General features: G+C 52.1%; 1 protein-coding gene across 1 annotated transcript in view; it reads left to right on the top strand.

The window, feature by feature from the left end:
• SCARF2 (scavenger receptor class F member 2) overlaps positions 1 to 17,981 on the top strand; it is a 47,894-nt gene extending 29,913 nt beyond the window's left edge. Inside the window, exons 7-11 of the mRNA XM_066609957.1 lie at positions 390 to 493; positions 704 to 821; positions 1,496 to 1,614; positions 8,864 to 9,016; positions 16,564 to 17,981. Coding sequence (XP_066466054.1) covers positions 390 to 493; positions 704 to 821; positions 1,496 to 1,614; positions 8,864 to 9,016; positions 16,564 to 17,765 — 1,696 coding nt within the window. The 3' untranslated portion in view covers positions 17,766 to 17,981. The remainder of the gene's footprint in view (positions 1 to 389; positions 494 to 703; positions 822 to 1,495; positions 1,615 to 8,863; positions 9,017 to 16,563) is intronic.
• Positions 17,982 to 21,051: the final 3,070 nt, after the last annotated feature.

Raw genomic sequence — 21,051 nt, 5'->3', positions numbered from 1 at the left:
TCCGGACCCCAAGGTTGAAGACCACTGGTCTAAGCGCAGAACCTTGTAGTTGTCTGCACTGAACTTCAGCCCAGTATTCCGTTCTGTCAGGGTGCTCCTGAATGCTTCTACAGCATTCTGCAGTGGTAGCTCTTCCTCCTGCAAATGTGATCAGGATTTCTTTCTCCCTTCATAAGTCACTGATGAGAATGTTGAAGAGAATCAGGCCCAAGACAGAGCCTTGGGTGCACCGTTCAACCTCCAGGTCGATGAGGAGTCATTGGACGAGCGTGTTTTTCACGTGGTTGTCCAACCACAGCCTTTGTGGAGGATCCTGGTTCAGCACTGTATTAGCTCCAAGGGAAGCCCAGGACTGCTCTGACAGCTTCCTTCTCTCTGCTTATCCTCAGCTGCAACCTGACGTGCTCCCCTGGCCATTATGGCGTGAACTGCGAAGAATCCTGCAATTGCCACGAGGACACCTGTGACCCGCTGACTGGAACCTGCCACATGGGTACGTACCCCAGGGAACATCAGTGTGATGCTCCCCCTGAAGGGGGTAAGGCAGCCACCTTAGGCAGTGGATGGGTGGGTGGGCAGGCAGGCAGGGCCCCCACCACCACCACCACACTCACTCCCATTCCTGCTCCCACAGATCTGAAAGGGAGCACAGCAGCAGAGTAGAGCCCTTCTATGACCGGGGCTTGTTCTGATTCTCTTCCAGAGGCCAATCAGCGAATGGGGGTGATTGGAGCCGGAGTCCTCCTGGCCTTGCTGCTGGGCCTGCTGCTCTCCCTGCTGTGCTGCTGTTGTGTCTGCCGCAAAAAGGACCAGGCCCACGAGTGAGTCCTCTGTGGGGGCCATAGAAGTTGTCAGCTGGGGAAGGGCCGCTGGAGAGGGCAGGCTTTGAGGGGACACCAGCAAAGGAGACTGGAACAAGGCCCAGGCCTGTGGCCAGAGCCCAGTCCTGACCATTCCAGGGTGCCTGTGCTGCAGCTGTCGGCTGCCAGACACCCACTCCTTCCTGCTGGATGGACTGGTGGTGCTTAGGGGGCACAGAGCTGGGGCCAAATGGGCCGACACTGGAAGTCCTGCACCTTTGGGGCTCAAGTGTTCCAGGGCTTCTACCCATCTGTGAGGCTCAGTCAGCAGTTTGGGGAGTGACACCCCACACCCACCTTGGCCTCTCCTCGTCCTTTCACCCTCTGGAAAGGAGGAGAAGAGAGGGATGGGCTAGAGTGTCCAATTTAATCTCCAGTGCTCTGGCCCACCCCTGTACACTTCCTCTTCTGCCCTGTCCCCCTCTTCCTTTGCAAGTTCAGGGGGCAGTAGGAAGAGGAACGGCAGCCAGAGTGGCACCAGGTAAGGGATGGCGGCATTTGGTGTGATGTCTGAGTGCCAGGAGATTTGGGACAGGCCTTGAGCTTGAGCCCCCAGCCAACCACAGGGCCTGCCTCCATCTTGTAACTCTTGGTGGAAGTTGAACCCAGTGAACCCACTGCTGCTTCCATTGCAGTGCAAACCAGGACCCCACCCATAAGAAGTCCCCGAGGCGCCTCTGTGGAAGGTTCAGCCGGATCAGCACGAAACTTCCCCGGATTCCTCTTCGCCGTCAGAAGCTGCCAAAAGTTGTAGGTGAGAAGCTGTGCCCTCCCTGGGCGGGCGTCTGGGTGGAGTTGGGAGGTGAGCTCCGTTTTGGGTCTGTACTTTCAATAGGCTCATGTGATTAGAAGCAGCAGGGAGAACAAGGAGTGCCCTAACCAGGGCAAAGCTAATATCTCCACTGTGTCAGCGCCAGCAGGTTGCACCAGCTGCTTGGGACTCAAATGCCGAGCTGCAGTTGGAGGACCTCAGAGGACCTCCCAGCTGCATGCAGCCTCCCAGGCACAATTCCAGTTTGCCGGCATGAACCAAAAGTGCCTTCCAGTAGCATCTGAGATGCTTCTCAGGAGGCCAGAGGGCCAGGCGCAGCCCTCAGGTAAAGAACTGCTGTGGCATGCAAGCCCTCCGTGGATTTCATTATCCGTGGAATCCATGGTATCCATGGGGTCCTGGAGCAGATACTGAGGGCCCACTGAATGAGTATTCTGGGGGTGGTAATAGGTGGGGGCTCAGCTCAGGTGTGTCCAGATCCCTTCCAGAGGAAGCTCTCTTTGTCTTTTGCCATCACTGCCAGGGGCACTTCATGTGTGTTGCTGTTTGTGTGCACAGTAGGCAGGTTCACCAGAAGGAGCAGTTACCCTTGAGCTGATTATGGCTCAGTGCCTTGGGCCTTAGGGGCCCACAAGATTTCTAGACGCTTTAATTTCTTTTCAAATCAGAAGAAAAAAATGAAGTTTGAGGACCCACAAAAAAATCTATTAAATTTTGCCAGAAACATGAAAAAAGTAGAAGCATTTAAAGTTATATCAAAAAGTTATTTATTTATACATACCCTACTAGAGCAGATGCCCATAATAATTGAAAATAATTTTTAATGTAGAGATTATTAGGGTTGGAGGGGGTCACAAAAGTCTTAGTGTGACAACAAGACACCTGCATCCTGTTGCTACGCCCTTGCGCCTGGCATTCAGAGACAGGCTCTCTCTAAAACCCAGCGGTTGCATGTACCCATCAGGGCTTGTAACCTGTGGTGGACTTTTCCTCCATCAACCTGTCCAATCCCCAATGAAAGGCATCTAGGCCAGATGCAATCACTGCATCCTGTGGCAAGGAGTTCCACAGGTAAATGATCTGCCAAGTCATTCAATTCAAGTAATTTATACAGGGTGCAGAACTGAACTTTTTTTTAAATCTCAGAATGTGGGCCATGTGCACGCACAAAATTTTAACATTTGTTTTGATAAGACTGCACATACCTGCTTACCTGAGCTACAGGGATCTGTTTGAATGGGGAGGGGGGGGTCCATTGGGCTTCAGCAGCAACGGTGTGTAGAAAAATTTCTTGTGCTATGCCTTGATGGGTCACGTTCACTCGGTGGTCCCTAATTGAGTGGGATCACACAGTGTGGAAACCCTACCAAAAAGACAGGCGCTGCCCCAGATCAGGGATTCGGTGATTACAGACAGGGACGGAAGGAGCCAGAGAACAGAAGGGGTTCCCCCACCGACCCCGTCCCTTCCCCCACAGCAGTTTTCACACCAGAAATGGGACCCCCTGTGAAAATTCAGTGTGCCTCGTCTTTTTGCACGTTGGGGTTAGGCAGAGCCTTTAGTAGGCAACTTTTCCCAGAACTGCCTCCTCTGAGGCTGGGGGCCCTTGTAGTGGTGTGTCCCTGGCCTTGAAGTCTGTGGCTGGGAGCTTTGGGAACCAGCTTTCCACTGAAACGATAACAGGCGCTGTGTTTACAGAAGCAAGCCGGGCAGCCCCCCCACCCCAAGAATAAAGGCCCTTTCAACGGAGCAGTGCTGACTGCAGGCACTGACTGAATGGGCCTCTGTGTGTCCCTCGTTCCTGGCATTTGCTGCTGGTCGGAGGCTCTGTATAAACAGGGGCGGTGAGAACCCCCCCTTCTTCCCCCACCCCCAGCCTCTGTTTATTTTCTGGCAGCTCCCTCCGCTGGAGCTGCAGGAGAAGAGGCTGCTTTGCCTGCTACTCCGGACCCTTGGGAGCTCATCAGCAGGGCAGCACCTCCATCTGCAAAGATCCTAGGCAGTAGGCAGACTGCCCTGTCCCGTCCCCCTGTTCGGGGGTGCAGCATGCAGGCGCACTGTGGAAGTATGCGCTGCATGCTGTGCTGGGGGAGGTGTTCAGGAAGCCTGCAATTTTTCTTGCCTCTGTGCAGCCCCCTATAGCCTATGGGTAGAGGTATTTGAAAATGGAATTATTTATTGTACTCAGACGTGAGCCTGTAGTGTTCAATAAGACTTAGGCTGTAATCCTAGCTTACTGGAAACAAGCATCTCTACCTATGGGTTTACTCAGACCTACACCAGCAATATAGGGGGTGTAGGTCCATGGAGAGCTGAGGGCAGGGCAGGCAGAACACCGGGGAATATGGTCTGGCTTGCATGACTGTCACCAGATCTCACCCCTCCCTCCCCGACACACCCTCCGTTTCTTCCCTGAAACACCCCCTCCCTGCCCACTGCACTTCCCTGCTGCCAACGTATCGCCTCCAGCTGTGGCGAGGTGTTCCAGTTGCACACTTGTGCATGCATTTGCACCAGCAGCCCCGTTGCATGCGTCCTTGATGCATCCAGAGCTCAGGGAGGGAGGGTCTGACGGAGTGAGCATGCCACCAGTGGAAGGTGCCCATAGGATCGGGACCTAAGAAATGCCACTTTGGAGAGCCACTGTCGGTCAGTGTGTATGCTACAGGGAGAAGGCAGCCTCGTGTGCTTATTCCACCACCCCACCACCACCACCAAAAAGCCCTCACTGTACAAGATCAGCAGGCTCTTCTTGCTGAGGACAGTACTGGAGACTCTGGCCTGCAACAGCAAGAAGTGAATTTGCACCATTGCCCTCCTCCACTCAGCAGACTGCACGCTGCTCTGAGGAGGCAGAGCCGGCCTGAGCCGTCCTGGACCGCCAGAGGGGCTGTTATTTCACTGCGATGAAATGCTTTGGTCACGAGCTCCTTTGTTTGGCTTGGCTCCCCAGTCCGGCCATATGTTCTCCTCCAGCCTTGGCCGTGGAGGGTTGGGGTCCTTTGCAGCTGCAGCAAGAAGGGAGGGGCCCAGACTGGAGCTGCTGGAGGACCCGGGAGAGCAGGCCCTCTGCTCTGGCTAAGTTTCATTTAAAAAAGAAAAAAAAAAAAGCAGGAATCTGGTGAGCTGTGATGATAAGTGAGGCCAAAGTCTGCCAGTTCCCATTCCTCTGTTGAGTGCAAGCCAGGAAGGCCAGACTGTGGTATCCAGCCAGATGCCTCTGGAAGGCCTCACTTCCCCGGGGCTAGTCCCCAGCACCTGGTGTTCAGAGGTAGACTGCCCCTCCATACGGAGGGTCTGTTTAGGTCACTTGGCTTGTAGCCACTGATATAGCTGTACGCAAAGGCCTTGATTATTGCCAGCATCTAAATAGCAAAGGACGTGGGAGCGAAAATTGGGCCTCTTTCTTACTTGGCAACCTCACTCCACCCCAGCTTTGGAATCCTGGTTCTCCTGTCCTGACTCTGGGAGGAGACAGTGGCAGAGCCCAGGGCAGGCTTGCAGCTCTGGAGATTGTCTGTTATTTCGGCACCGGAGAGCAGCAAACCTGCAACAGTCAAGGCCCGCTTGGCTCCATCCAGCAGGCAGCTCTGGGACTCTGGCTGTGGAGACACACAGTCACGATCTGGCCAATAACAGCCCAATTGTAACTAGCCCCCCCCCCCAACACACACACACTGATGCAGCTATGCCAACAGAACACATACTGCATCCTGGGGGGGGCGGGAGTTGCAGAGGTCTCTTCACAGTTAGAAACTTTTGTTCCCTTACCCTGGGGCAAGCCTCCCCTGACCAAATGGGTCTCCTCGGATCTGTGCCAGTTATTTTGCAGGCACAGAACAATGGAGAGTAAGGGAGAAGGGTCGGATCCTGGCTCAGGCCAGGAAGGAAGTGCAGGACTGACCCAGCTTCCCAGGGCTGCCACCTCCCACTTGCAGTGCTTTGCTGTGCCAAGTGTCCCCCTGCCCCAGAGCGAGACCAGCTGCCTCTGCCGGGACAGAGCTGAAGAGCGGCAATTGGGAGGGGGCCTGGCAGATGTTCTGTCTCCCTCTTCCTTGTTGCAGCCAAGGAGAGAAGGGCAGAGGAGTGCCCCCCTCCTGCCAGTTTGCTCCCTGAAGCAACTGCCTTAGGGGACCTCGTGCACAGACTAGCCCACGAACAAAGAATGGATGCAGAGGATGGGGGCACAAGGTACTTTACTTTGTGATTAGGAAAACGGAAATGAAGCCACATCCATCTTGGTCTTCTTTTTCGCTTACAAAACACCATGTGCCCAACCGCACCAAATGCAATTATTATTTCGTTGCTCCATAAATTTATTATTAAAGCACATCCTGCTTTTGAGCAAAGGAGCATCTCAGAGCAGCTCACTTGGTAAAATCTCTTTTCTTCCCAGCTGTGCAGAGGGGGGTCCAGCCGCGCATCAGTTCCGATTCTGGTGCCGAGCGTGGGGCAGGTTTTCATATGCAGGCGGCTGCAGAATTCCCCCGTGAGGAGTGTCCGTAAGGCGGCTGTTCCAGGCCCTGCAGAGCCCCCCTTTCTGCCACACTTCAGTGCGTGTATCCTGGGCTTGTGGCGCATGGCGCAGACCATGGGGTGCACCTGAATTGCAGTGGGGCTTCATTTCTGCCTGAGTTTCTGGCATCAGCTTTTTCACTTCCATTTTGGGAGCCAGCACCTCCCCCTCCCCCACCGGGGTCAGCCCGCACAAGGCAGGCCTTTGAGAGCATGGCCCAGGAGGTATGGGGCCCAGGAAGTGGCACCGCTTTCCTGCAGTCACTCTCCCCTGGCTTGAATTATTTGGCAGCTACAGGAGAAGCAGGTAGCCAAGGAATGGCTGTATGCTGTGGCCCTCCCGTCTGGGGTCCTTCTTAGAGCGAGTGGGGGGGAGGTCATATGCTCTACATTTACACTGGCCTTCAGAGCAGCTGCAGAAGGGGTCAGATTCTGGACTCCTTGGAATGGAACATGTGGGGGGAGCGGAGCCATTGAGAAGAATTTGTCAGGGGGTTCAAAGTTTCTTTTGGACCCCTTCCCTTCTCCCTTCAAATGTGAATTTGGCTACTATCTGCCCTTCTAACCCTAGGCCCAGGTATGATATATTCCCTGCACCCCCCTCTCAGAGGTCCTGGTGTGGGCTGCTGGCAGCTTTGTCCTTTGTGCTGTTTTTTCCAGCTGAAATGGTTGGCACCTCTGATGCCATCCAGAACACGCCACCCCACCCCTCACAATAGCACTGAACTCAAAACACTGAATGGTCCCAGGCCAAGCACCTCATGCGTGTGTGGTTTGCCCCTCCCTGATAGCTGCTCTGCAAAGGTTGGGGGGAGTTGGTGGGGGGGCTGACCCACCCTTGAGGCTGGCTGATGCCCACTTCCGCCCACCGACTTGACTCCACTGCATCTCCTGCTCACTTGGTTGGAAAAGGCAGTATGGAGAAGTGAGATGGGCCAGGGTCCCTCAGGGGTTCTAGGCTATCCTCTCCTCTGCACTCCCTCTTCTATACTGACCCTACCTTCCTGTACCGGTCCAAGGGATGAGAGGCACAGAGGCTGGCCCTTGGGGACAGGGCCTCTGAAAGGAATTTTATCAGGGGGTACAAAGTTTCTTTTGGGCCCCTTCCCAAAGGGGAGGGGGCAATGGGGGTAGGCAGGACAGGGGGCAAAATGGGGCAGATGGAGAGTGCTGAACAGCTAGAACAGTCTTTGGTGCTCAGGTCTACCAGGCTTCTTGCTGTGGAGCCCAGGTCTACCTGACCATGCAGCATTGGCAGCTAGATAAAGTAATGCGGAAAACCAAACACACTCCCAAGTCTCTCTAAAATCTTTGAAATATCAAAAGCCCATTGCAGAAAATTAGCATCTGCACATTTGGGCTCCCACTAGAATGGACTGTGTGCACCAAAATGAACTTCTGCAGCAGCTGTAGCCCCGCAGCTGGGTCCCTGATCTCCTATACACTCCTTCATGGTAAGTGGACCCACAAGCCAAAGAGCGACTGCAGCAAGTCGGTTTCCTCCAAGATCTGACGCTGTGTTAAGGAGGGTCATTCCTGGGCCCAGCATATATGGCTTGTAGCAGCTTGCTTGTGGTTAGGCCCCCACAGTGAGTGAGTTCAGGTAAGACAGGAAAATGTCAGATCCCAGGAACTTTCTGGGGCCCCCGCTTTGACTCCTGGGCCCCCTTTCTGACCCAGGACCTGCATACAGATCAGCCCCTTTAGCCCCCTCTCCTCGGCCCCTCTCCTCGGCCCCTCTCCTCGGCTTGGGATCACCCCACTCAGTAGATGCAGCAGGACTGGCCAAAGAACCTCCCTCTCCCCATGCAAAGTTCTCCAGTATGAACTTTTGGCCAAATTCGGGGGGAGCAAAATCAGCCCCCCCATCACTTGCACCGCCTTTTCCACAGCTTCAGCCCCAGTGCCTTACCCCATGGCCACCAAAATCCCCCTTGTCATGATGTGGCATGGAGGTGAGGAGAATTGGGGGGGGGGAGATGGCAGCTGTGTCAGAGAGCCCTCCCTGTTTGGACTCTGCCTTCCCCAAAAGCACCCCCCCCACGCACCTGCAGATGGAGGGCAATTTCAGCTGCTGCCCCACCAGACAGCAATGGCAGCCAGTGTCCGAGAAGCCCTTCAAAGGGGAGTAGACAACTTAACGGCAGTGGAGGAGGAACAAGACTTTTGGCAGCGACTGTGGAATAGAACCTCCATGGACAGGGCAGTGTACCTCTGCATATCAGTTGATGAGGGCAGGCTTCTGGCTCTGTGCGCAGTGGGTGGCCTTCCCAGAATGCTTTGCCTGTGAGTCGCCAGAGAGTGGGATAGAGGGCCCTATCCTGATCTGTTCCAGCAGTTTATCTCAATGTGCTGAAGGAAGGACGCTGTATCCCAGTTCCCTGCCACACTCCTGATTTAGATCCCACCCATGGCTTCTTGGGAACCTTGCCTGAGTGCACCAAATGAAGTTTTTCACCTGTAGGCTGTTGGGTTGCCTGGAAGCAGCCCATGTGACAGTCGCTCACCCAGTCACTCCTGGCAAACTTGGTCTGGCTGAAGGAAGCCTGGTCCAGTGGCTTGTGGATGCCACACACCTTTCAGCTGCCAGTGATGGGCATGGTCCCAGGCGCTGGACCAGCTGGGCCCCACCTTGGCTTCCAGAAGTAGCCTTGTTCAGTCAAGTCAGCAGCTGGTGACAGCCCGTCACATCACCCCTCTTTTCTGTGTCTTGCAGTGGCGCACCATGACCTGGAGAACTCCATGAACTGCAGCTTCATTGAACCCCCCTCTGTGGTGGAGCAACCCTCACCCTCGTGGTCCTCACGGGGCTCCTTCTCCTCCTTCGACACGACGGACGAGGGACCCGTGTACTGCGTGCCACATGAAGGTGAGAGATGCTGCCCGCTTACCGAGCCAGGCTCCGGCCGGCAACTCTAGGCTGTGAAAGGAGGAACCAATCAAGGACTCGCAGTGCCTGGTGGCGTATCAAATACTGTTGCTGCTGTTGCCCATATCTCGCCCCCCCCAGCATTGTGCCTTGCTACGCCACTCACTTCCCCCACCTGGCGGTACGAAAGCTGCTGCTTCCAGCCCTCTCCACTATGCCCCAATTCCATGCCTTTTCCTCTTCCTTCCTGAGACCAGCATGTTGAAGGGCCATCCCACCAACCTGCTGCCTGAGGCAGCACCTCAGTTGGCCTTCTTGGATGGGCCAGCCTTCCTTGGAGGCACATCTGTGCTTTTGTCATTTTGAGAGGGTGAGAAGAATTCTCTTCCAAATCCCTAAATTCCACTCACAGAACTACAGTTTAGGGCTCCACTAGAAAGAGGAAAACGACAATTCAACTAGTTTATTTCTTAAAGTATAAATGTGACTTGAGATCCCAACAATATCATAATGCCATTGATGGTAAGGCCACATCTCAAATATTGTGTCCAGTTCTGGTTGCCACATCTCAAAAAGGATACAGTAGAACTGGGAGAGATGCAGGAGAGAGCGACCAAAATGATTACAGGGCTGGGGCAGCTCCCTTACAAGGAAAGGCAGCAGTGTTTGGGGCTCTGTAGTCTAGAAAGAATTGGGACCTGAGGGAGAGCACGACTGACACGTACAAAATTATGCAGGGGATGGATAGAGAGGTGCTCTTTTCCCTCACACAACACCTGAAGCAGGGGACATTTACTAAAACTGAGTGTCAGGAGAGTTAGAACAGACAAAAGAAAATATTTCTTTACCCAGAGTGTAATTAGTCTGTGGAACTTCTTGCCACAGGATGTGATAATAGTGTCTGGCCTGGGTGCCTTGAAAAGGGGATTGGACAGACTTATGGAAGAAAAGTTCATCACAGGTTACCAGCCATGATGAGTATGTGCAAACCTCCTGGTTTTTAGAAGTAGGTTACCTTAGAATGCCAGATTCAAGGGAGTGCGAACAGGATGCAGGTCTCTTGTTGCCTTGTGGACTCCCTGAGGCATCAGGTGGGCCACTGTGAGATACAGGAAGTTGGACTAGATGGGCCTTTAACCTGATCCAGCAGGACTATCTGATGTTCTTAAGACGGCTTCATGCGTTACTCTGTATCCACACAGATTTTAAGATCCGTTAGATCCCTTCTAGCCATTAGATTTCATATTGCTTCCTTGCAGACCTCCATGCTGGGACACCTGCCATACCCTAGATACACTTCTGTCTTGTTCTCCACCTCCCGGACAGTGCTGGGGCCAAGTGGAGAATCATTCTGTCATTCCCCCACCCACTGTTTTGAACTACACATATTGTGACTGCACGCACACCTGCTCAGGAGCCAGCAACATACAGGATTGTGCCTGCTGCTGTCACACACACACACACACCCCTCTGTCTCTGGGGTTCTTGACTGATTTACCAGGAGGAGGTGGGGAGCATAGCAGCCGCAGACTCTCCTCTTCTTCCAATGGCGCTATGTTCCAGCATCTACCCTGCTGCCCCTTGGCACAGGGGAACATCAGCAGACCCTTGCTGCTGCTGGCTCTGCCAGGGGGCAGCTTTGCCACGGATGTGAACCCCTAGCCAGGTCCTGCCTGTCACACCACCCCTGCTTGCCAATTAAAATGGAACCCGATTATATGAATCCAAGCACCAATTATATGAATCAAGCTGATAACAAAGAACAACTTTGTATCCACTATTATAATTAATCCTGATTAATTATTAATATATCCTACTATTAATTTGAGGTTCACAGTGATCGCAATTAAATGGACAGAAATTATGTCCATTTTTGCCTGCATATTGCATGTCTGCTTTTGGGACCCTCATGGGAAGCTCCAGGGAAGGTCGCACTCTGTGACAGCACCTATCACCTGGTGGGTGGGGGAGCAGAATCCACATTGTTGACACCTGCTTTCCCCTTCCAGCCAGCGGTTTGTGCTCTCATAGATGAGAATATTGATCATGCATTTGCCAGCATTGATAGCTCCAGGGAAGATAAGTCTCAGTTGCTGTTAGCCATGATGGAACTTCTAAGTTCAGTAGCAGTTTACCTGTGAGTATGAAGTATTGAGGATGTGACAGCGAGGGCAGGCTGTTGCCATCGCACTCTGACCCAGGAACATCTCAGAGGCAGCTGGTAGGCCCCTGCGGGTGGCAGAAGGTGGGACTCGATGGGTCTTCCATCTGATCCAGATTGTCTTCAGCGATACGTATGGGGCCAGCAAAATCTTCTCCCAGAATTCTTTTCTTTTGCACATTTGCTCTCTCAATGTGCATCTGCAGAAATGAGGGCCAGATCCCTCATTCTACAAAGCCTGCTGGAGCTGCTGGGGATTAGATGGGTGCAATGATGGTTACGGTGCAGGAAGCCAGAGTTTCCATTCAGCAGACTGATTGCAGCCATGTGGGAAGTGGCACTCTCAGCTGCCGAGCTCCGAAATGCCTCCTTCTCCTTTGCCTGTAATTTTGGCAGTCATTATAGAGCAGCGGAATTTGGCTCAGGCCCAGACCGGCCGCAACTCCTTCTGCAGCAAATAACAGGCCTTTGCAAAAGAGCCCTGTCATGACTAAAGAATTCTAAGGCCACACAGGCATGACTCTGAAAGAAAAGCAGAGCCCTGGATTGCCAGGCAGAGATGCTTCCCACCACAAAGTTAACCCTTGGAATTCTGGGAGTCATTTCTGGAGGTGGAAGAAGCACACACAGAAGTGCCCTGCTGGATGAGGCCCAGGCCCATCCAGTCCAGCTTTCTGTCTCTCACAGTGGCCCACCATATACCTAAGGGAGCACCCAGGACAGCACCTGCACCCTGTTGCTTCTCCCTTGCATCTGGCATCCAGAGATAGGCTACCTCTCATGGTTTGTAACCTGTGATTGACGTTTCATCCATAAACCTGCCCAATCTCCTTTGAAAGGCATGGGCCAAGTGCCGTCACCATGTCCTGTGGCAAGGAGTCCCAGAGATTAAATACACACTGGGTCAAGAAATGTAGAGATGCTGCATGTTTGTCGATGTGAAAGCTGGTTCTCTCTGCTCCAGAGTGATGTGTAGTAAGGGGTCAGCACGTAGAAATCTGTGAGGCAAATTCCTAAAAGGAATGGCTGCATGGAACATTTTTGCTGAGGGGGTAAGGATGAGATGGAGACCTCAGTCTGAAGTAGAAGTAGACACAATCTGGAGAAAGGTTTACTGCGTCTCTAAAAGCAGTTATCTGGTTGTCTAATGAAACTGATTGGGAGGAGGTTCAGGAAAGACAACTACCCTCTTTCAATCATTGTGTAATTTAGAGTGTAATTGAGACTGCACAGTAGGCCCAGGAATGTCATGATCATGCATGTTAGTAGCTACTCAAGAGCCGGCTAGGCTGGCACGGAGGCTGCTCCCAGGGCTGCATCCTGCCTCAGAGGGGGCAAGTTTGTGCCAGCCCTAGGCTGGCGTAGGGGGTGAGACAGAATGGTGGGAGTATGGAACGGAGGTTGGGAGGGGTTGACTTAGGGTGGACTGAGCCCTGGAGGGGGTGGGATTGGCCGCATCAGTGCAATCCTAGTCTTAACCGCTGTCCCTGGCCTAAGCAGCCTTGCATGGGCTGCTCGGATTTGCACCAGCAAATTTGCTGGCGCAGATCCAAGTAGCCTCATGGGGTGGCTGGGGTGTTACTTGGGGTAAGGAAAAAATATCCCCTTACCCTGAGTTACCCTCCAGCCTCCTCCTAACCTATGATGGATTCAGCGCAGGCCACAAGACCCGTCTTTTCCAGCACAGGTTAAGATTGAGCTGTTATTTATTTATGGAACTCATTGCCCCAAGATGAGAAAACGGATGCTAGTTTTGGTGGCTTTAAAAGGGCGTTAGACAAATCCATGAAGGATGTTGTTTTCTCTGTAAACCGCTTTGTGAAGTTTTTTTTTTATTGAAAATTGGTATATAAATATTCTTAATAATAAATAATGTCCGTCAATAGCTACATGCAGAAGTGGTGCATCCCAGAATGCCGCTGGAGGCTGTCTTGGGTCCACCACTTCTGCACTACAAAAAACCCACCAAAACCCTTTTCGTGCTGCTCACATGCTGTCCTGAAGCCCAGAAGACCTGCTCTTCCATGTTTCACAGCATCATGCGAGCAGCTCGGTTTGGATTTTTGTTCAGGCCAGCAGAAAGCAGGTGCCTGCTGCTTGCATTGGTAGCAGGTTGGAGGGAGATGGTGGTGGTGGATGTGGGGTGAAAGGTACTCAGAGTCCACCACTTCCTTGGCCTCTTATTGATCGTCCACAGATGCAACCCACTTCAGGCGGTCTTGTGGATCGGCTGGCAGTCAGGGCTGGCCTAAGCCCTCCCATGCCCTATATAGTGTGCCAGATTTCCACCCCTTACCCACTGGGGCACCAACCATCACTGCTCCACCTCCCACTCACTGGATTTAAAAAGCAAGGGATACGGAGTGAAAAAGGAAGTGTGGGGGAGTTAAGAGAGATGGGCTAGAGCAGGGCTCTCCAAACTATGGCCCGTGGGTTGAATCCGGAGTTCAGAGAAAGCCCTTCCCTCCATGAGCAGCGCTTACCGTTCCCCTGCGCTGCTTATAAACTCCCTTCCCGATCTGGACAAAGTTGTGTCTTCTTGGAAATCCTGCTGCAAAGCCTGCTGGGGCGATGGGCAACATTCCTTCCTCCGCTCCCCATTTCTCTTCATTTCCCCTTTTATATCTAGGGTGGAGGAGCAGTGGAAGCAGGCAGCTGGTGGAAGTCAGCTGCCACCCACCCACCCACCATCACCAGTCTGCCCCCTGAAACAATCACATCAGTTGGCTTCATGGATGAACCAACCCTGATGGTGCTGCCTCCCTGTGGAGAGTCTGCACACTGCTGAGAACCAGTTACTGGGGTGCCACAAATGGGAGGGGGAAATGAGGAATAGAGGTTTAGGTGGAAGAGCAGCAAGCTCCGTTGGCACGACCCCAGTGTGCTGAGGAGCACACTGGGCTCCTCCCCCATAGCCATTGTTTTGCATCTGGCTCTCCTGGGTGGATCTGGGGGTTCTTGGAACTCATGGGGGGGGGGGAATGAATAAAGTAGATTTTGTATTTCTGCCCTGGTCAGGGTCAGCCTTAGGAGCTCCAGCGCCCAATTGGAAACATTTTTTTTTTTTTAGGGGCCCCATCAGGTTCACAACCAAAGTCTCTAGAATCTTAGAAATATACCGTATTTTTCGCTCCATAAGACACACCTGACCATAAGACGTGGTTTTTAGGCTCTAGTTTTTAGAGGAGGAAAACAGGAAAAAAATATTCTGAACCAAACTGTGTAATAAAATATTTAATAAACTGTAACAGAATAACATTTGAACCATGTAAAGTGAACAGCAGTCAACAGTGGCATTAAGAACCATTATCACTGTCATTAACAAATGGAGAGACTTAAAGGTTTGAGTACTCTAGTTTTCTGGAAACCCCAAGAAAACATCATCACTAGAGTCAGAATTTATGAAGCTCACAAAAGCAGGTGCACACAAATAGGGGATCACATTATCTTTCTGCTACAATGATGTTCTGCCAAATTCCAATCCACTGGGCCTCATGCCCGCTTAAGGCTGATCAGTCCCCCTTGTGCAACTCACCAGTGCAGCAAGCAAAAGTGAGTCCAGTTCTAGTCCACAGATGCCAAGTAAATCAGTCCCATCAATCAGAGTTGTCCAGAGCCAATAAGCCAAATTACAGTCCAAGGTCAGGTTCCAGGTAGGTTAGTCAAATCCATCAGGGTATCCAAGTCCAGTCACAATCCACAAACCCTTTCTGCCTCAGGTACTCCTTATATCCCTGAGGGCCCTATTGCCTTCCAGTGGCTGCAGCTGTGTAGCACATTCTGCTGGATGCCCAGGCCTTACCCTTAAAGGGGCCACTGCTGACACCACATCTACCTCCTCGACAGTTCTTCCGTGATTCCAATACAAATGAACAAGTGGAAAGTCCAACCACAACTTGAATTCTCAAGACACAACAAACCTCTGGATTTATGATGATACCTGGGGCTTGTGCAATAAGCAAACACTGGCATTCTGACCAAGGAGACAGTTTTTTCTTTGTGATGGGGGGGGGGGCTTACATTCAGATGCTGGATGAGGTGAGTGAAAGCGCCCCTCCCCTGCTGTGTGAGTGTGTGTGGGGGGGCAGAGCATCTGTGTGTGTAAGAGAAGGGGGCAGCCTGTGTGTGAGAGAGGGGGGGGGAAGTGTTTGTGTTGCAGAGAAGTTGTGATGCTCCAGGCTTTGGGGGGGGGGGAGAGGCTGTGATGCTCCAGGCTTGGGGGGGGGGAGAGAGAGGCTGTGATGCTCCAGGTTTGGGGGGCAGAAGAGAGAAGCTGTGATGCTCCAGGCTTGGGGGGAGAGAGGATGTGATGTTCCAGGCTTGGGGTGGGGGGAAAGAGAGGCTGTGATGCTCCAGGCTTGGGGGGGGAGAGAGAGGATTTCCTGGGAGTAAGCCCCCCTGACTCTAATGGGACTTACTTCAGAGTAGGCATGCACAGGATTGGGCAGCGAGACTACCACCCCACCCACGCTTTCCTGGGAGTGAGCCCCACTGATTCTGAGACTTACTTCTGAGTAGACATGCGGGCTTGGGAGCCCTCCAGCGCTGCCACAGTCCGCACCGGCACCGGCACTGAGGGAAGGCAGGAGCCCCCCAGCCAGCTCAGCCTCTGACTGCCCAGGGAAGCAGAGCAGAGCAGAGCGAGCGGGCAGGGGGTGGGGCCAGGGCGGAGTTTTTTTGGTTTTTTTTAGTATTCGCTCCATAAGACGCACACACTTTTCCCCCCACTTTTTGGGGCGGAAAAAGTGCGTCTTATGGAGCGAAAAATACGGTAAATAAAATGTATTATAGTCTTTAATGCCTGCAATATGTCAAATTCACATATTTGCTTTTTAACTTTTTCAGAGATATAAATTTTTACTGTTCTATAATTAACATATTACTTAATTCAAGTACTGTGTGTGTGTTTGTGTGTGTATACTGTACTTTAATTAAGTAATGTTAAGTAATTAGTAATATGTTATATTACTTAATATGTAATATGAATTAAGTAATATATATATATGTGTGTGTGTGTAATTAAGTAATATGTTTTATATATTTTGTGTGTGTGTGTGTGTGTGTGTGTGTGTGTGTGTGTGTGTGTGTGTGTGTATTTTAAACAAGCACCACTAACTTATTAAGAATTCAGAAGAAAATTAAAATAGTTGCTGTTCTCTACAAAACCTGTAACGTGGTGTTAGGTGTCTGTTGCAATGTTTTATAGTATTTGACTAGATGACCCCAGCACAGGGGGCTCTTAGGTGTGGGGCCCAACAGTTGTTCCAATTGACTTAAAGCCAGCCCTGGCCCTGGTTTCCTGTATTCTGGACTTCTGGAAGGGGGGCTTGGGGAGCCAAGTCCCGCTCACACCGCCTGACGCTGTCTCTCTTTGCTTCCTCTCCAGAGAGTGTGCTGGAGAGCAAGGACAGAGCTCCCACCGCCCCTGGCAGTCCAGTGGAGAAGTTGGCCCTGCCCATCAGTGAGGAGGAGGCAGGGGAGTACACCGTCCTCAAGGAAAGCAGCTCCTCCGTCCAGGCTGACAGCAGTGAGACCCCATTGCTGAAGTCCTCTGACAGCGAGCGCTCATCCTGCGGTTCTGGGTCAGCCAGTGGGGCCCTCTACGCCCGGATTGCCCGCCTCTCCAAGCAGTCCAGGGATGACAATGATGACTGCACCCTGGATGCCAAGAATGCCAAACCCCCCTCCCCAGAGAGGGCTAAGCCCCCTCCTCCAGACCCCTCGACCAAACCGAAGGTCTCCTGGATCCACAGCAAGTACAACTCCAACCAGTCCAACTCCCTGCCCGCTATAGGGGTGAGTGACCCCTTAGAACACAGACAGGGCCTGGCCAAGCGGAAGAGGAGCCCCAGCGAGACATCAGCAGGGGCTCACAGCCGGTCTGAAGACAAGGCTCGGGGCAAAGACAAGGCCCCCAAGCACCCTAAAGAGCTCAGCTCCTCCGAAGGGAGAGCCCTGCCGACCTCCGGCGACCAGCAGTCCCCGTCCAGGCCGAGGCAGAGGCACAAGACCAGCCCGGAGCATGTGGAGAACCTCAACGGGGCCGTCCAGAATGTGATCAAGAAGATGGGGGGCCACCCTGCTGACCGGAAAGGCGGGGAGGCCCCCAGGAGCCCCAACCACAGCAAGTCGCGCACCGAAGCCCTCCACCCCCACCTGTCATCGGAAGCCGCGACGCTGCTGGCTGCGCAGCTGAAGGAAAAGACTCAGAGCCTGAACCGGGGTGAAGGGGGTGCGCGGCAGAACGGGGTGAGCCCCCTGCCAGCCCAGAGGGAGAAGCCAACCCCTCCGCAGAAGGCCAAGCGCTCTGTGGCCAGCGCCAGCCAGAAGTCCAGCAAGCCAGTGCTGCCAACCTCCCCCAACCTGCAGAAACTGATCAGCCCCGTCACAGAGGCCTCTGCCGCCACCGGGGATGCCAAAAGGATGGAGAAGCAGAGCTCTGGCAGCAGCACCCAGGAGTTGGCGCCCCCTGCCACCGATCAGGTCCCCAAGAAAACGCCCATAAAGAAGCCACCCAGGAAGAAGGGCAGAGAGGTTGCCACCGACCAGTCCAAGGCCACTGGGACACCTCCACAGGCTGTCCAGTAGAGGTGGCTTCACCAGAGGGAGACCACCTTCCATGGCCTGCCACAAGAGGAGGACGTGGCCACCAGAGTTGGGGGGAGCCGAATCCTTTCTTGGGAAGTGAGAGGCCCTGGAGGAGACTTTTTGAGGCCGACTTCGTCTCCCACCTTGAGGCCTGCCTCCCCCTGCCAGTGGGCCTTCCTTCCCCAACCGCAGGGCCAAAGCACTTCTGATTTTGTTCCCCCTTTGTTGAGTGGGGAGGGGACTTTCGGGACCAAGCGCTGGCGCCTGGGGGGTGTGAGAGGGGGTGGGGAGAGGGGCAGGTTTCATTTGTACCAGTATTATTACCCTTGCATACATGGTGCTTCTTTCCTTCTCCCTACGAATGTTTGTGTCACTATAATCTGCAGTATGGAGACTAAGGACACAGTCCTAACCAACTTTCCAGCACTGGCATAGCTGTGCCAGGGGGGCATGTGCTGCATCCTGCAATTGAGGGGCAGTTATGGAGGCATCCTCAAGGTAAGGCAATGTTTGTTCCCTTACCTCGGAGCTGCATTGCCCTTAGGTCAGTGCTAGAAAGTGGGTTAGGATTGCACCCTAACTGGCTTCCTGTAACCTGGTCGGGTCTGGGGATGGCAGCCAAGGCCTGGAGAGCTTCATGGGGCAAGAGGCACCAACTTTTGCGTGGACTGTGCGCTGGACCGGAGGCCTGGCTGGACATGCACACGTGCACCACAGTTCTCTCCCGGCGGTGGAGCTATGGGCACCGTCCTCCCGCGCAGCTGTGCTGCCAAGAGCTGGCTCTGACGGTGCCCCTTTTGGCGTAATCCAGGTGGCTGCCATGTGAAGTACCCCTTGTGTCCTGGCTAAGGCAGTAGTTTGGTACGCAAGCCCAGTGTCTCCACCTAAGCCTTCCTCAATTAAAGATGTATTTCTCTCTCTTGCAGCGAGTGGTCCCCGTGCCTTGCTTGAGCACACGCACACATCTCAGAGGCAGCTTTGTGCAGAGTCAGACCACTGGGCTTTCCAGCCCCCGCTATTACCTACTCAAACTGGCAGCAGCAGCTCTCCAGCAGAGGCTCTGCCCCACCCCCATCCCCATGATCTTTCCAACCTGAGATGCCAGGAACCAAAAGTGGAACTTCTGCCTACTTTCAGGGCCAGCACCCTGTGTTAAATGCTGCCCCTTTTCCTGGCAGCACACCAGCTGCCACTTCCGTCACCTTCCTCTCTTCCAACTCCCCAGCTTCAGAAAGGAAGAGAGGATCACTAGCCCACCACATCCCTCTCCTCCATACTTCCTCTGAATCCAGGGAGTGAAGAAGCAACAGGGGAGCTGGTGGGTGGGCCGAGGTGAGCAACCCTGTGAAGCCGCTCCTTGTGGAGACCACCTGCCCACCTCTCCGCCAGCCTGCCCCCTCCCAGCCTCCAAGGCCCAGCTCCACATTCTGACTGGAGGGTCAGCTGGCCTCAGGACAGACTAGAGAGAGAGGCTCCATTTAAATGTGATTTTTCTTTTTTACTAAAAGCACACTCGTGCTTGCTACAGCCTTAACTTTATAAGTATTCTTTTTTCACAACTCATAAGAACAGCCCCACTGGATCAGGCCACAGGCCCATCTAGTCCAACTTCCTGTATCTCACAGCGGCCCACCAAATGCCCCAGGGAGCACACTAGATAACAAGAGACCTCATCCTGGTGCCCTCCCTTGCATTGGCATTCTGACATAGCCCATTTCTAAAATCAGGAGGTTGCGCATACACATCATGGCTTGTACCCCATAATGGATTTTTCCTCCAGAAACTTGTCCAATCCCCTTTTAAAGGCATCCAGGCGAGACGCCGTCACCACATCCTGTGGCAAGGAGTTCCACAGACCAACCACATGCTGAGTAAAGAAATATTTTCTTTTGTCTGTTCTAACTCTCCCAACACGCCATTTTAGTGGATGTCCCCTGGTTCTGGTGTTATGTGAGAGTGTAAAGAGCATCTCTCTATCATCCTTCCCGTGCATAATTTTGTATGTCTCAATCATGTCCCCCCTCAGGCATCTCTTTTCTAGGCTGAAGAGGCCCTTATAAGGAAGGTGCCCCAGCCCAGCAATTATCTTAGTCGCTTTCTTTTGCACCTTTTCCATTTCCACGATGTGCTTTTTGAGATGTGGTGACCAGAACTGGATGCAGTACTCCAGGTGTGGCCTTACCATCGATTTGTACAACGGCATTATAATATTAGCCATTTTGTTCTCAATACCTTTTCTAATGATCCCAAGCATAGAATTGGCCTTCTTTACTGCCACCTCACATTGAGTCGACACTTTCATCGACCTGTCCACCACCACCCAATATTTCCAGCTATATCAGAAAATGAATGATTATTTAGTTATCAAGGCTGATTGAAAACGATACTCATGAAGGCACTGGAAACGGAACCATCTCCAATTCAAGAGGGTAATCATGAATATTTGGCAGTTTTTCTTACCTTACTCATTTAGAAAGACAACCACCAGCATCAGGGAGACATTTAGATTATTTTATTAAACTAAAGCAACTACGTTGAAATATTTTGGATTTTTGTCTCTTCAACAACTAATATACATAATGAGCTTTTTTGAATTTTTAAAAAATCTAGTTAAGCATTTAAGACTGCTATCCTATCCACACTTGCCTAGGAGTAAGTCCCATTGACTCTAATGGGACTTACTTCTGAGTATACATGCATAGGATTGGGCTCTCAGTCTTTCCAGATTTTTAAAATCATTATTTTAACAATGATAATAATTTTAATTATTTTAATAATTTGATTTTTAAAATCAAATTATTTTTAACTATTTTTATCCAAAACATTAAATGAACTATATCAGCCAGGACAGCATGAGAATTTTGGTTTCCACAGCCAACACAGGAGCCAATTCACTTCTTTTTCCTGTTTTTCATAATCTGGAGAAGGAAAACGAGCTTCCCTATTTTCTCAGATCCCAAACAATTTCTCACTCTAAAATGAACTCAATTGAGAATGAACCAAAGGAAGAAAATACTCTTTCTGCAGAAAACACACATTTCTGTTAGGAAGTAGGTCTTCTCTAAGAGCTAGATTATCACTTCTGTGGTCTCTGAAACCAAGTATTGAAGTTCATTGATGTCACTTTCTTTAGAACTTTCTTTAGATGTCGCTTTCTTTAGTATAGCAAAAATATTGGCGCCCAAAAGAATAGAGAGAACTTGAGTAATATTCTCAATATTGGGAACTTTGGTAGTGTGTGGCATATTTCTCCCCCCCCCCCCCATTTTGTCTACAAACCATCATC

Source organism: Tiliqua scincoides, chromosome 14 (assembly GCF_035046505.1).
Source record: "Tiliqua scincoides isolate rTilSci1 chromosome 14, rTilSci1.hap2, whole genome shotgun sequence".
Lineage (NCBI taxonomy): Eukaryota > Metazoa > Chordata > Lepidosauria > Squamata > Scincidae > Tiliqua > Tiliqua scincoides.
The sequence above is the reverse complement of the archived record's forward strand: the minus strand, read 5'-3'. Positions and strand labels throughout refer to the sequence as shown.